General features: G+C 43.1%; 1 protein-coding gene across 1 annotated transcript in view; it reads right to left on the reverse strand.

The window, feature by feature from the left end:
- Positions 1-16,971, reverse strand: part of fat4 (FAT atypical cadherin 4) — a 105,809-nt gene extending 88,838 nt beyond the window's left edge. Inside the window, 1 exon segment of the mRNA XM_061685467.1 lies at positions 11,563-16,971. Within this exon segment, the coding sequence (XP_061541451.1) occupies positions 11,563-16,671 (5,109 nt within the window). The 5' untranslated portion in view covers positions 16,672-16,971.
- Positions 16,972-17,305: the final 334 nt, after the last annotated feature.

Below are 17,305 nucleotides of genomic sequence, written 5' to 3' on the forward strand. Positions count from 1 at the left end.
TATTGTTATTTTCTCATAATATTTTCCTTTAAGACGGTCTTTGAAATAAAACAAAATGAAAAAGCAGCCAATATGAACTATGACATCATTTCATCTGTCCTCAATGATGAATGGATGCTGAAAAATTTTGAAAAAATGCACACCTGTCGGAAAATATACCTTTGCACTTGTATTCTATATTAATTATAACCTCCGATAATCGTTTCTCTCTCTCTCGCTCTGATATTGTATTATCACTTTGCTGTGAGACAAAGCAAGATGTCGGTGGTGGGAGGCTGGATGATAACTGCCTGTTCATGTATTTATGACCTCGTCCCAGGAGAAATAGGCAGACGCTTCTTAGAGCCATCAGCCACTTTTGCAGGCAAGTTTTCATTAAATTATCTCGTTATTCTGAAAGTGCTTGTCCTCTCTTGTCAACTAAATCATTAACATTTTTCCCTTGGCAACTTTCCGTCTCATAAATATATATATATATATATATATATATATATATATATATATATTTTCTTCTCAATAGTATGCACCTTTTTATCGAGAAAATATTTTTCAAATGCTTTAATATTATCACCCTTACACCTTAGATACACATTTGTACTTAACTTTTGCCCTTATATACAACTTTTTATACCCAAATTTGTTTTGCTCGAAAAACTACTGTTTTCATCTCGAACATATACAGCAATACATAAATCTACACTTTTCTCGAAAAATGTTTTGTTAATTTTAACATTTTTAAGTGCAGTTTTTAGGTTTTTATGGAAACCATTGCGTACAAATGTGTAAAAGAATTTCTCCAAAAAATATTGTTCGGATATACAATTATTTTTCTCTTAAAACCTTTTCATCAAACATACACATTTTATTATTTATTCTCAAAAAGCTGATTTTTTTTCTTGAAAATATATGACTTAATTTAGGCAGAAAATATGACTTTGTTTCCCATGAATATACTTACAAAAACAAAATTCTATAAGATAATAATTCGAGATGATTTCGAACGCAGTGAACTTTTTTTCTTGAAAATATACAGCTTCATTTTTGTCAGATTACAACAATTCTCTTGAAAATTATACAACTTTATTCTGGTAATATTACCTTTTTATTCTCTAAAATATGACTTCTCATCTAACAACCTTTGTCCTGGAAATTTATGTAATAATGAGACTTTTTTTTTTTTTACTTGAAAATACAAAAGGTGGATATCTAGCAAAATATCCAACTTCAATCTTGTGTAATTTTTTTTTTAAATTATTATTATTTCATTGTGGCCTTAAGTCGGAAAACCCTTTGACAGGCACCGTGAAAGACGGCTACCGTTACCCCCTGCCCTGCGAAGAGGAGCACATTGCAAGTATTTCCAACAAAGTGTCAACGATTGCGTGTAAATTCTTGGGATTGTTGCGCCGAAGCCACCAAACATTTGCAGATGTGCGCTGAGCTTTAGGAGCGTCAGCCCCACTTCATATTTCAACGCTTGCCCCCTTAATCACCCGCGCCTCACGGGGGCAACGAGCAGGGAGATCGACAATCCAAAGTGTGCTGCGAGACCGCAAGATAGCGCGGGGCTGGGGGGGGGGAGGCAGACGGGACTTTTGACAGACAGGGGGGGTTCGAGGGCTGGGGTGAAATGAAACCGGTTCCATATGAGCGCAGCTGGCACGGCTGAAGCCTGAGGCGCATCGCGGCCGCCTCCTCGTGCAAAGTGGACGGCGGGTGTCGCGTGGAAAAGTTCAAGGAGGGGGAGCTCAAATTTCACACACGTCTGATTGTACTGATTGATCTCAATGCGGCCGACTTGGAAGCCACATTAAAAAAAAAAATTTTAATAAAAACATAACACAAAGCAGCTTCTTTGATTTCAGCTTAAATGGTTCTACAGTTTCCACACTGGCAGGCCCACGCAAATGTTCCGCTATATCATGACCAATGTAAACTGCTTATAGCCTAAAGACAACCTGTGACGTTTGTTCAAATTTCACAGATTCTCTTTTTACTTTTCCAAATATGACTTACCATTTAATTTTTGGAATGAATCAACGGACTAGACGGCTCGATAGATAGATACCGTTGCTACCTCATAGCGATCTTGACAGACAGAGAGACAGACAGAGAGACAGACAGAGAGAGAGAGAGAGAGAGAGAGAGAGAGAGAGAGAGAGAGAGAGAGAGATACTGTAGCTAGCTACTGTGGCTACCATAGCTATGTAGACAGGCAGACAGACAGATAGATAGATAGATAGATAGATAGATAGATAGATAGATAGATAGATAGATAGATAGATAGATAGATAGATATTGAATTTTTATTTATGACTTTCAAAAATACACCTTTAGTGTCATAATATTCGTCCTTTTATTCTGACAAAGACAACTTTATTCCCTAAAAATTAAGATATTCTTGAAAAAAAATGCACCTTTTGTTCACCAAAAAATGAAATTAATCAAAAGCACTTTAAAATGTTGGCAGGTGTGCGCTGACTCCCATTTAACAGGAGATTGAATGTGTGTATTAATTCTCAATACAGCCACATCCCAGTTATGATTAACTCCAAATAAAGTTCAGATGTTCAAGTAGGCTTTTCATGGAATCATTTTCATGCAGTGGACTCATGGGCAAAAAAAATCAACCTTGGTTTCATCAGACCTTAATAAAATCTCCCAAACGCATGTGGAAAAGTGTGTTATGGTAAGATAATGTATACGTCTCATAGCCACACGTATCTATCGTAGCTCCTTACTCTGAACAAACGCTAGTTCGCCTCGCGATCTCTCTCCTTGCTGTAGGTGTCCCAATACTTTTGTCTGTACAGTTGTACTCCCCATTTTTTTTTAAATTGAAAACAGCTGGGAGAAGAGGAGGGGGGGGGGGGGAGGAAAACCATGACAACAACAGAGGAGAAAACAAAGCACAAGTTACATATGCATGCTAAATCATAAGACAGCGAGAGTTTTGCTCGTGAGGGGGGCTTTTTGGGGGGCTCCTCTTGGAGAACTCATAAAATAAGAGCATGGGTGGGAGGGAGGGCGATACAATAACATGGACTCTCACTCTCGTGGTGCCAGTCTATCTTCTCCCGTGCTATGTGGCCTTCCATCTCCCTACTGGCTGCTAAATAATCCGTCCAGGCTGCAGGAGAGCCCCCCTCATAAGCCCCGCCCTCCCTCCCCCCATCATTCCTTCCCCGCCTGAGGAGATGAGCTACACAAGTGTTAAAAACAAAAAAAAAACCAAAAAAAATGGAAATGTTGAAGAATACTTCATTGAAAACTTCATTGAACTCTGACTACACATTGCATTAGCGGAAATTCATTTTATTTAGTATTAATTTAAAGAACAATAACCATTTTAAACAGTTTATTCCTTTGCAGTATATTCTACCTTTAATTGTTTTTAGGCCTTGTTTTTTTTATATCAATTTTTGTATATTTTTATATATTCAATTATTTAAAAATAATTGGTACAATATGGGCAATTCATTCAGAATCTATTAAAAAATAAAATTGAAACAATAGCTACAGTATTTGTTGTATTTCTTTGTTTATTTAGATAATGTATTATGTTTTAAGTAAATAAATGTAAAAAATAAAATCAATTAAAAATATATAATTTCTAACAACTTAGAACTCTAGTTCTGGCTCCTTGAAACAATATGGGAAATGCAATTAATTTGGTGTTAATTTAAAAACAAAACAGAAAAAGAATAATAATTTGATATTATATTTTAAATTAATTTAAATCTAAATAATTGAATTTAAAACTGTTATTAAAATACATTCATATTAATATCATATAATATAATATTTAAAAAATAAAATATTACCTGCAGAGTCATAATTTGACTAGATTTCCTATTTTGTAATTCGAACAACTCAAGTCAACCGACATCACGGAACGAATTGGGTTCGACATTTGGGAGTTTGACCGAAGCGCTTTGACGTCAGACCTGGCGATGTCCGATTTCCCTGCTGTTTGGAACGCAGCATTGGCGTGTTATTTATTTATTTATTTATTTTTACTGCATTTCTTTGGTCCAAATGTCACGATAGTATCAATCAACCAGCGTCAGATGACGCGGGGGGTGGGCAATAAAAAGCATGTCAAGTAAAGTTATTGATGATAGGTTTGTGGATAACTTATTTTTACGACTTCAAAAATGACTGTTTGACCTTTCTCCGTGGAAAGTGCTGACGGCAAACTAAGTGGAGCGTTTTTGTGTTCTTTGTCCAATGGAAGTGCAGTTTAAATTTAAACTGTCCCTCAGAAGGCTCGTATAAGGAGGACTGATGCAGAACAAACTGTGCAGGCCCGTGCTGTAATTCAGGGTCTCATTGCAGTATTGGGAGTGTCCTTTTTGCGTGGGTGTGCAGAATGTAATTCACGTGTTAATCTGGACGCGGATGTCGCCACCAGCCGAGGTGAAGCATGTGGCGTCCCCGTAGGTGGTCGCGTTGGATGAACGTGGTAAAAGGGAGTGGCGCTCGTCGTCCATTTTATGAGACAATGGCTGTAAAATGTGGATAAACACGCGCTCGTCCGCTGCCAGGGAGACACTCACGTTTGACCACCAGTTGAACTCGTGCAAAAACAAGTACATGACTTCTTGATATGAAAGAGAACTTATTATGGCAAAATTACTTTTTAATGGCTTGTATACAAATAGTTGGGTCTTTGGAGGGGCTGCCCACCCATCAAGTGTGAAAATAAACATTTGTGCGTTTTCTGTAGCCACAGGTGAGCTGGAGCCTATCCCACCCTGGACTCGTCACCAGCCAATCGCAGGGCACATGAAGACAAACGAGCATTCACACTCACATTCACAGCTACGGACAATTTAGAGCACTGGTGTCAAACTCAATGCCCGGGGGCCAAATGCGGCCCGCCACATCATTTTATGCGGCCTGCAAAAGCGAATCATTTGTGTCCACTTTCATGGTTCTCACTAAAATCTTGACGAAAATGTATTTATGACAGTTTTTTAAATCCTTAAAACTAAAATTAAACTTAACTTACAAAAAAGCTATAACCCCCCAAAAAGGGAATTTATTATTTTTTTTAGATAAGGATTTCATTTTTAAATTTAAAATAAAAAACTCTCACTCATTGTTTTATTTTGTACACATGAATTAAAAAGCTATGCAAAATATATATATATATTTTTTTTTTCTTTTTTGTTTATTCATCTTTCTGAAAACACATAATTTTTAGAACCTTTTTATCGAAACAAAAAATCTTTGTCTCTTTTTATCTTTTTTTGGATTAAAACAAAAAAAATGGAGACTTTTCGTCAGACAGAAACATAACTTAATTGTCAAGTTTGGCTGCGCTAACCTACGCTAAGCTAACAATCACACGGCTAGCAATCCTCGAGTGGAATTAGAGGTGACGCTGAATTCCTTGCCTCTCTGCTCCAAATGCAAAGTCGACGTGAGGCAAACTGGGGTTAAAATAACACACACGCAAGCTCTGCACTGTATTTTTCTCCCTGTGTGACTTGATTGTCACGCGTCATTTAGTGGCCGTAAAGGAGTCTGCAAGTTTCTGCCTCCGCTGGGAATCCTGTTTTTTTTTTCTTTCGTTCTTTTGTGGTCTGCACTGTGGACAAAAAACGGCGCCATTTATTTATTTCTTTTGTGCAATCAGAATGAGAAGAGTGATCTTACGTTTACGAGCTTCGCTTTCACTCGAGCGCGGCCGGCTTGATTAAGAGAAGTCAGGAATGGGAACGTGCAGGTAGGATTTTGGATGATGCGCATAAATCAGTGTCAAGAGTATGATGACATTTCTCTGATAAAGTGCTCTTCTGTAATAAAGCGTTGATGTGACGTTTCATTATCATTTCGTTAATCTCATAACATAATATCTTAGTTCGTGATTCTCAAAGTGTGGTAGAAGTACAACTCGTGCTCTTTTCAATCCAGTACTGTATATCTGTTAAATACACTTCAGTTGCATTTAACTTTTAAGTACAGTAGAACCACATTCCACCTTTTCAAACTGTTTTCAAACGTTTACTTAGGTAAAATTTTGAACTTATGTGCATGCATACTTACTGTTACAGTATCAGTAAAAAAATAGCAATGTACTTGCTAAAAAAAATGTTTTTCTTGTTTTCCAAAAAATGTTGAAATATGACTTATGACAATTTTCGGTTTTGCGGGACGAAACAAGTTGGTTTTTTTTCGTTTGGTTTTTTAAGTTGCGTTCACTGGACCCGCCAACTCTTTCGGGATTAGTAATAACGATATACAGTTTTAAAATGTTTCAGCTGGGCATGATTTCACGAATTTAGCGGGCACACCCACAGCGTTCGAAAGCGGCGACATCGGCTTCATTTTTCATGAATTTGAAGCCTCATTTTATATGCGTGGTGATGTTTCATTCACTTTATGTTCACTCATGTTAACATTCTTCCCTGTACTGCGTCAAATTTCTTTTCCCTTTACACTTGACTTGTAGCAACAAAGCTAATGCAAGAGCCACAGAATAACCATCATGTAACAAAAAGGGCAGGCTTCCTTGTTTTTTTCTTTCCCTTAATTCCTTGCAACACAGCTTGCATCTGGCACTAAAATGTTTCCATGCCCCCCCCCCCCCCCTCTTATTTCCCCCACACACCCTTTTCCCTTCATACCCATAACTCTAATTGTCTTTTCTTTGCCTCTTCATTCTGACAGCTCCAGCCCGGGCCCGAGCGTCCATCCAAAAGGTCCTCGTCCATCTATGTTCTTTTAACTCGTAAATCTGCCAAGTCAAGACACCGCTGGCACGGACCAAAACATAACAAAAAAAAAAAAAGTTTCTGCTGCTGCTGGATTGTTTATCTACAGGCGTAGTGCAAAAAAAAAAAAAAAAAAAGGAAAGGCTGGCTGTGTTTACTTTGGAGGCGAACAATGACTTACAGAGCAAGAGGGACACGAGCTGATGTGCTGCTTGATTGGGATTCAGTTTGGGGGCAATAAAATAAAAAAATAAAAAAGTAGCAGTGACGTCAGGAAGACCTGAATGCAATGATATGAAAGTATACTCCCCAATCATCAACAGCAGAAACAGTCAGATTTACAGTTACACACATTTTTAAGGGCAGTTTGAACACTTGTCCACCGAGTCCAATTCACCAAACGACACCTCAGTTCAGCCACCACAAACGATTAGCTGTGGGTGTTTTGCTTTATCTTTGGCCTTGTGCAACGCTAAAAGTTGAATTTCCCCCAAATTCGGGGTAGAATTTCAAAGACTTCACTCACTTCTGTTTCTTCTTTACGCCAAAAGAGAAAGAAGAAGAAGCAGAAGAAAGTCAAATACTTACTGTTATTCGTAATCCTTCTTTCTACTGGACTGGAGTTCTCAGCAAACATCATGTATGATGACAGTAGTCCAAACGCTTCATGCGACTTCGCAGGGCCATTTTTTTGCCCCAAAGTTTGGGGAGAATTTCAAGTTAGGGTTATTCCACTTGTTTCTTGTTGCAACGCTAATTCGAAATTCTACCCAAAACGTTATTTCACTTTCTTCTTCTTTGCCTTCTTCGTCAATCAAACACCGCCACTGCTGACTAATGTAACCATTTTCAAAAGGAGGTAGCAAACAAAAGAATTACTTGGTTGTTTAATTTCACACTCAATGCCATTTAAAAGTTAATATGTCCCCTTCAAAACACTGCCTGTGCATTTAAATAATGTTTTTTAAGATTGCAACTGGCATGAATGATTTGCATTCATTCGAATGGCTAAATGTGTTTCAAAATCCAAATAAATCAAGGGAACAAGATTCCTTCCACCCCAACGTTTCAGGATGTAATGAATGTCGACTCGGATCGAAATGTTACATAAATAAATAAATAAATAAATAAAAACATCCTCAGTAACACTATGACAATGCATTCCACGACAATGGGCAAATTTGCAGCCAAGGATGCATCATCCCTGCCAGGAAGCAGCACAAAGACTCAGATTCAACAAGGGATCCCATTCTTCGGAAAAACGGCCGAAGTAAATCAAGTGCTTATTACATCCAACTTTCTTTCAATCCATACAGCACGTCATGTACTCGATCTGCAAGGACAAATTCTAACGCACACACACACACACACACACAATAAGAAAACAAAGAAGCCAACTTCCCCTCGTGCGAACCATCAATGGAGGGAAATGCGACAGGGTCGTAACCCCCAGAGGATGATAATATTCCAATACTATTCCACTCACCTCCACCGCTCTCTCGAGTTGCTACCGGGTATCTGGCGTATAAACACTGCGCTGGAAAAACATTAGTCTAAGTCCGAAAGGTTTACATTGCGAAAAAAATCAAAATTGCGATCAAAAAAATAAATAAAAGTTTGAAGCGCATTTCCACATGTGAACTGCTCTGAGTTTTTATTGGATCTCACGCTTCTCGTAATGCGGTCAGATGAGCCGGGGGTAAGGTAAAGTCATCTCGGGGGGTGACAAAGTTCAAGCATCTCCAGTTTGAAAGTCTGGGAATGAAGTCTCATTAAGGCAGTGATAGTGTGCGAAGTGGGAAGGAAGGAACAGCTGATATTCTGAACTGACCGGAGCAAAATATTCAGCAAAATTAGGCCTGATTTACACTTCAGGTCCCAGTGCCTAATTCCAAAGAAATACTTATATCCGACGATATCGATACCGATTGTGCATTTCAAGTGACACACAAACCATCTTCACATAAAGCTCATCAGTAGTACAGTGGACCCCGTGCATACTCGCAATTATTTTGTTTCAATTTCCTTACCATTTTTGTCCGATTTTTTTTCTTTTTTTGTGGGGGGCAGGGGGAAGGAACCCTGAAAACACTTAGTGGTGATGATTATTTGGTAAAAACAATAAAGTTTCATTTCATTTCATTTGCATGAACACAGCGAAAATGGTTCCAAAAAAAAAAGGGGACGAAAGGTGCACACAAATGGCCAGCATAGCACAAAGGGTTAAAGGTTACACAGCAAGGTTTTTGTTTTATGTAAAAAAAGGAGAGCAAAGTAAATCATTTAAACACTTTTTCACCATTAATGTGACCTATAACCTGTACATCTAAATTGGAAAAAAAAATATGTGATTGGTTAATTCTGACCACAGCCACGTCCCAGTTATAAGAGGATGTGTACACATGTGCAACTACATTATTTTAGTTATTTTTACTTCCACTCTCAAACAGATTAAAAGAAAACAGGTTAAAAGTCATGTTAATGGTGAAAAAAGTATAGTATAACTATATTTTTATTGTTGCAGCACTTATTGTTGTGGTCATTTTTATATGCCATTGGGATCGCAACATGGGCCAAAAATGTTATAGCCCTCTTCAATGTGTAATGTTTAAAGATATTACGGTACGCCATACAAGTGTTAGTATGCCCGGTGAGGTACATAGTGGTCGTCTACCACTGTGCAATTCTTGATTAACAATAGGTCTGCATTAACCCACAGCTGTGTCTAATATTTTGACTCCCTTCATATCACTAAATACATTAAATATTAGAACCGGCTGTCACACTGCAACCGCAATAATAAACACATTGTTATATTGATCACAAATGATTCAAACCAGAGCATTACAACAACAGGAAAGTGAGAATTCTCATATCGCCTCTGATTAGATCATGTAGGTCTACCTAATTTTGCGCACACATTTGCTTTTCATTCGACGGGAGGATTAAACAATAGCCTCGGAACGGTGCGTCACCAACACAAACAGCGGCTCAAAGCTTCGATTTCAACCTCTTTTGCCCTCAGCATCGTCGTGTCTCAGCGAGGCTTAAGAGTCGTCCCATTTTAATGGTCACTTATTGCCTGTGGAGAACTTCTCCGTCATATAATGGAACCGGCTGGGACCACCGCTGGTGCAAAAACAGCCCCTGGGCCCAAAAGTAGTACTGGCACACACATATACCCCCCCCCCCCCCGCACCACACACACACACACACACACACACACACACATAACTGACTTAATCTTAGACACTTTGGAAAGCTATGCAGTGCATTGACCTTTCTCCAGCAGGGTTGGACAAAGTATGATCCAGTGACAAAATCTGGCCCACTAGACATTTACATTTTCAACAGTCCTTTAATAAAAATGTTGCCAATTTGGCCATTTTCTGTAACATTGGTTGCCTATTTATTTATTTATTTATTTATTTATTTATTTAGTATTTGTGAATTTATTGTAAATATTCATATGAAAAAATATTAGTAAAATGTGATGATCAGACAAATACATTTAAAATATAGATTTCATTTTGTTGTATATTTATTTCATCAATTCATTTCAATGACTGGTTAATTGTAGTTAAATAGAAATAATACAGTTAAAACATCTATGCCGTAAATGGCTATATTGTACGGTATTGTATATATTTATATATATTATAAATATTTTATTAAATAATAAAATGAAACGAATTTACATTTATATATATATATATATATATAATTTTTAAAATATATATATATATATAATTGATAAATGTATGCTTAGGAATTAGTAGAATTTAAATATAATTTGTAAAATGTAACATTTTACAAATACATCTACAAACATTTCATTTTAAAAAAAAATTATTTTGTTAAATAATTTGTTATTAAAGTTCATTACACTTTATCGTAATTCAATAATTCATGAATAATACAATTAAAATATCTATCTCATTAAACAATTGGTAAATGGCTATATTGTACGGTATCATATCTATTTATATATATTATAAATATTTTTTTAAATAATAAAATGTAACTAGTTTACATTTTTATATATATATATATATATATATATATATATATACATATATAATATATAATTGATAAATGTATGCTTAGGAAGTAGTAGAATTTAAATATAATTTGTAAAATATAACAATTACACACAACGTATGTATAACATATACTACGCACACACACGTACATATATATTAATATTCATGTTACTATTCTTTATTTATTTTATTATAACAAATTATTATACTGTAAATAATACAATTTAGACAATGAATCATTTTGTTATTATACTATTTTATTTTACACATTTTACATACACATTTGATCTATTTAATATTTATTATGATTAAATATTGTTATTATTATTACATACACATTTTTGCTTTTTACCTCATCTACGAATGACCTGGCCCATCTGACCCTTTTTAAAGGATCAAATATGGCCCTTGAAAAAACCTTGCCCACCCCTCTTCTACAGGGATCTGTTTTTAATCTGTCATATTCACATTATAGATAAGATGATACTGGAAGTAATAATGCCTTAGAATGAGGCTTTCTTCCTCAGGGTTTAACAAAATGATGGTTTAATAAAACGCAGAGCTGTGCGTAAAACTGAAATAGTGAGCGGACAAATGCATGAAGTGGCTCTATTGTGTGTGTGACTTGGACTGTGCGTGTCACCCTCCTCCGATTCTAGCGTGGATCTTGATCTCATTAATATCTCAGACAAATGCCAGCGCATGAGTTCATGAACTCCCAAAATAAACAGAGCCAATGCCAAAACGAGCCAAAAAAGTGCATTACTGGAATAAAAAAAAGCCTGCAGTGTACTCACCTCGGCACGCTGCGTCCTGGGATGGCTGGCATCCGTCTCGATGGCGTACACGTCCACCAGGTAGAGGTCGGAGCCCTTCTCCCTGTCTAGCTCCGCCGCTGTCTGTAAGACTCCGGTGTGGCGTCCGATGGTAAAGAGGCGCCCGGCGGCTTTCCCACCGCTACGCACTGCCACGATGAAGTACTCCACTTTCCCGCCGGAGCCTCGTGGGCTGGAGGCATCCAGGGAGATGACGTTGGTACCCGGCGGCTGGCCCTCCTTGAGGATGGTGATGTACTTTGGCTGCGTAAATACAGGGCCGTCCAAGCCCCGTAGGATGATGGTCATGTCCGTCCTGGAGGTCTTCCGCTCGCTGCCGTGGTCGGTGGCCGACACGGTGAGCGTGTACACGAGGCGGGAGGGCACCAGCTGTGAGGCGAGGCGGATGTCGCCGCTGTAGCGATCCATGATGAACGTGTCAGAGTCGCCTTCCACAAGCTCGTACTCCACTTCCCCGTTTTCTCCCTCGTCGGGGTCGGACGCCACCACCGTTGTCAGGATGGAGCCGATGACAATGTTGGGCTCAGCCACGAGGGCATTCTGTGACACAAAAGCGGGGACGTTGTCATTGACGTCCGTGACCCATATTGTGACGTTTTTAAGGGCAAAACGTCGGAATTCAAACGGCACAGCCTGGTCAGTGGCCTTCACCGTCAATTCAAACAGGTTGGAAAACTCCCTGTCCACCTCCTTGGTGGTGTAGATGAGGCCGGAGCTCGGGTCAATGCTGAAGTGGCCTCCTCTAGGGACCTGCTGAACAATGGAGTACTCCAGCTGCCCATTGATATCCGCGTCCGTGTCGTGAGCCGTGATGGTCATGACCGAGGCCGAGATAGGCAGATTCTCCGGGATGGATTTGAAGATGTCCCCGGGGGTGAAGATGGGGGGGTTGTCGTTGAAATCCCTCACGTGTATGATCACGGGAACGGACGAGGAGCGCTGGGGTCGCCCGTTGTCCCTCGCGGTGACGTTGAGCTTGTAAAACGACTGCGTTTCGTAGTCCAACTTCTTGAATAAGAAGATACTGCCCGTGTTGGGACTGATGCTGAACGTGCCATGGCTGTTTGCGGCGGTGATGCTGTACGTTATGTCGGCATTCGTGCCCGAGTCGGCGTCACTCGCTGTCACGGAGGCCACCAGCTCGCCTATCCTCATGTTTTCCTGCACGTCCACAGACAGTGAAGATTTGGGGAAGGTCGGGGAGTTGTCATTCTCGTCCAGTACGGTAATGCTAAGCACACACGAGGAGGATAAGGGCACGACGCCTGCATCAACGGCGATTATTTTCAGAGAATAGGAGGCTGTCGATTCATAATCCAGTTTGCCAACCAACGTGACTTGTCCAGAGCCGCCGTCGATGGCGAACTGTCCCTCCTCATTGCCCTTAGTGATGTGATAATGAACCAGTCCATTGTTGTTTTCGTCGACATCGGAGGCGGAGACGCGCAGCAGCTGGGTCATATTCTGCGCGGACTCAAAGATGGAGGCCTGGTAAATGTCTTTGGTGAACTTGGGCGCATTGTCATTGATGTCTTGTATGTAAACTTGCACTTTGGCCTGGTCTCTTAGGGGTTTAAGGAGTCCCTGGTCGGCTGAGATGACAACAAAGCTGAAGGCAGCGGTGCCTCTTTGTCTCACGAGCGACTCGCGGTCCAATCGCTGCGTGCTCGTCAACTCCCCCGTGATGGCGTTCAGCTCAAAGTTGGACTGCGGAGTCTCAAACGAGTATCTGACGTCGCTGTTTGGCCCAAAGTCCTTATCCTCAGCGTGGACCAAGCCGACCGGCGAGCCCCTCGTCTGCTCCTCCTCAAAGTGAAAGACGTAATTGGTGCTGTTAAACAGGGGACGGTTGTCGTTGACGTCGTCAAGAATCACACTGACATTGACGGTGGCACTTAGCGGTTCCACGGCGCGGTCGGTAGCCACCACCACTAAGTTATACCTGTCCTGCAGCTCCCGGTCCAGCTCTGCTTTAATGTACAGTTGACCATCTGGGAAAATTCCAAAGATGTCCCCTGTGTTGCCGCCAACGATGTCGTACATGATCTCTCCGTTGAGGCCAGAGTCTTTGTCGGTGGCCTCCACCATGAAAAAGCGGCTGTTGACTGGCTCTGACTCCAGGATGGCGACCTCGTAGGAGAGCTGGCCGAACACGGGCGAGTTGTCGTTGACGTCATAAACGCTGACGATGAGGACCAAGCTTGAGCTATGTCGGGGGACCCCGGTGTCTGAGGCCAAGACTTCGATCTCATATGATGTAGTGGTGACCTCCAGAGGCCCAGTCAGTGTGATGAGGCCGCGCTTCTCGTGAACGTGAAACAGACCCCTGGGGTTTTGCTTGAGGCTGTAGACTACTACGCCGTTGGCGCCCTCGTCGGGATCCGAGGCCTTGGCTTGGAAGATCACGTGACCCGTGCTCCAGTTCTCTACAGCGCTCACGTGTGCCACAGGGTGAATAAAGTGTGGCGCATTATCGTTCAAGTCCTTCACTGTGATGTTGACAAAGGCCTCTCCTGTGATTTCGCCTGCTCTGGCCACAACCTTCAGGTGATAGAAGCCCTGCTCTTCTCGATCTATCTGACTGGACGCCGTGATCTGACCTGCTGCATTGACCGCAAAAAGCCCCCTCTGGTCCCCTGAGGTGATCAGATAGGAAATATTGGAGTTCAAATCCACAGTGGTGGCCAAAACTGTCCCGATGACCGTTCCCGTGCCCACGTTCTCAAACATGACAAAGCTGTAAACTCTCTGGCTGAAGATGGGGGGGTTATCTTGTGTGTCTATTACAGTCACAGTGACAATGGCGTGGGTGTGCGAGCGCAGGCCGCCGCCATCTGCAGCTGTCACCTGCAGCTGATAAGTGGTTTTCACTTCTCTGTCCAATGATGCCAAGGTGGTGATTTTACCTGTGTTGCTGTTAACGTGAAATTTAGAAGTGTCGCCCGCCGTGATGATGTATTTAACTGTGCCGTTGCGACCCAAGTCGGGGTCTGTGGCGGAAACGCTGGCGGCGTAAGTGCCCGGGGGCTCGTTCTCTTTCACGTTTGCAAAATACTGCACGGGATAAAAGATGGGCCTGTTGTCATTGATATCCCTCAGGGTGATGTTGACTTTTCCAACAGAGTGCAACGGGGGCGTGCCTGTGTCTCTCGCCTGGATGTGGAGCAAGTAAGATGCCTGATGCTCTCTGTCAAGCTCACCAGCTGTGCTCAATCGCCCCGACGCTGCGTCCAGGCGGAACAGCTCTCGGACACCGGGCGCCGTCTCGGCATCAAACGAGAAACGGACCGTCCCGTTCTCGCCCAGGTCGTCATCAGAGGCCGTAAGCACAAGCAGCTCGGAGCCGGCAGGGCCGTGCTCCACCGGGGAAACGTGATACGTGCTCTGTGTAAACGTGGGCACTTGGTCATTCACATCAGTGATGCTCACGATGAGTTTAGTGTAAGAAATCTTGGGCTGCAGCCCCTGGTCTTTAGCGCTAATGTTGAGCACAACTTGGGATGCCACCTCCCTGTCCAACAAAGCAGCGCTGGTAACCAGGCCGCTGTTTTCGCTGATGGAGAACCAGCCCAAAGCGTTTCCAGACACCAGCGAGTAGCGCAGGTTGGCGTTCTGCCCGGAGTCGCCATCTGTTGCAGAAACCCCTTTTATGTAGCTGCCTTTAGGGACATCTTCGCTGATATCGACCCTGTACAGCGCCTCCTGGAATACTGGGGGGTGGTCATTGATGTCGTTTACGAATATTACAAGACTAGCGTAAGACGAGCGTGCCACTGGCTTGCCGTTGTCCGACACCGACACCGTTAGGTTGTACGAGGAAATTCGCTCCCTGTCCAATACGCTGGCCACTTTAATCAAACTCAAATTGGGCACCGGGGACGTGTGCACCTCAAAATGTCTTTGCTCATTACCGCCTAAAATGGACACTGAGATGTTACCGTTAGCAGTGGGGGAGTCAGAATCGGAGACTGTGAGCAGGGCCACCACGGTGCCAATTTGTGCATTTTCGTCGACGGATGCAAACTTGGACGTGGTGGGGAAGTACCTGAACTTCACCACGGGGTCGTTGTCGTTTACATCCAACAGTTTGACGGTCGCCTCTGTCCTACCGGACAATGACGGTGCCCCGTTGTCCACCGCGTGGATCGTCAGCGAGTACTCCTTCTTACTTTCATAATCCAAACTTTGCTTTATGATAACAGTACCGTCTTTAGGATCGATTTGGAAGGGGGTGCCCTCGTCTAGGAAATACCTGATCTCGGCGTTGGTCCCATCGTCCTGATCGGACGCCGTGATCTGGAGGACGCTGGAGCCCACTGCGGCGTCCTCAAACACGCTCGCCCGGTACTGTTCGCCCTCGAACACGGGCGGGTTGTCGTTGATGTCCTGGATGGTGACGTTCACCTGCATGTAGCCAAACTTTTTCGGGTCCCCCTTGTCCTCCACTTCCACCAGGAGCTGGTAAAAGGGCGTAAACTCCCGGTCCAGGCCCCCTGTTGAGACCAGATGCAGGAATGCGCCCTCACCGCTGGGATTGACAGTAATATCCAAGCGGAACTTCCTCTGCCGGTCGCCCTTGACGATTCTGTAGGTGGTGTGGTCAACGCCGTTGCTCCCGATGTCAGAATCGGTGGCCGTGTCCAGGATGACCTGCCGGCCGCTGCTGGCGTCCTCCTTGAAAGACACCACGATGGACGCGTCCGGGAACACCGGCGCATTGTCGTTAATATCCAAGACGATGATCCTGACCTCCGTGGGGTAGGTGGGCTGGCTGGACAGCACCACCACGTTGATGACATCGCTCTGCAGCAGCTCCCTGTCCACCACGGTGGAGGTGGAGATCACCCCCGTGCTCCCGTTGATGGCGAAAAGTCTGTGGCTCTCGCTGAAGCGGTACGTGAAGCCGGCGCGGGTCTCTATCTGACCCACGTAGGTCCCCGCAGGCTGCTCCTCCAGCACGCGGAACTCTTGGCGGACTTGCGTGGACTCCGAGTAGCGCGACAGGGTCCACAGCAGCAGCAGCAGCAGGAGCGAGTGAAGCCGCGCCATGGTCGGTGCAGCTTGATGCATCCGCGCTACAGCATCATAATCCAAACCCGGAGGAACTTGGAAACTTCACTTTGCAACGGTGATCTTCCTTTGCTCGCTTCACTCCGGCAGCGACGCGCGCTCCTCATCAATGAAACATCCACGGGAAGGTGAAAAGCATTCCTGCAACATACAAGAAACCTTGGGGGGGGGGGGGGGGTGTGTGTGTGTGTGTGTGTGTGTGTGTGTGAGTGTGTGTGTGTCTTCCCTCCCCCTCACTTTTATTCCAAAAAGGGCTCGTCCAAATGTCACTCAAAGTATCCGTGCGTAAAAAGTGCTCCGAGCAGCGCGCAACCGTGGAGGGAGAAGAATAACGGTCCTCTCGCACTCGCACTCAACATTGCGCCGCTACTTGGCAAAGTTCCACCAAAAAAAAAAAAAAAAGTTAGAACAAAGCTGCAGCCGGGGCAAACTCCCTCCCAGCGGCGATCCCATTGGACGGCGCCGAGCGCGCTCGCACCGCCTCCGTCACTTTCCATTGTCACGCGCGCGCGCGCGCACATTGTTGCCGCTGCTACAGGAGCCGTCGGCCATGTTGCACGCAGGTAATTATACCCCTCATACAACTCGTTAAGTTTAATATGTCAGTAAGTGTAAGTGTTGAAAACGGCCCTAA

The sequence above is a fragment of the Phycodurus eques genome, chromosome 9 (assembly GCF_024500275.1).
Source record: "Phycodurus eques isolate BA_2022a chromosome 9, UOR_Pequ_1.1, whole genome shotgun sequence".
In the NCBI taxonomy this organism is placed as follows: domain Eukaryota; kingdom Metazoa; phylum Chordata; class Actinopteri; order Syngnathiformes; family Syngnathidae; genus Phycodurus; species Phycodurus eques.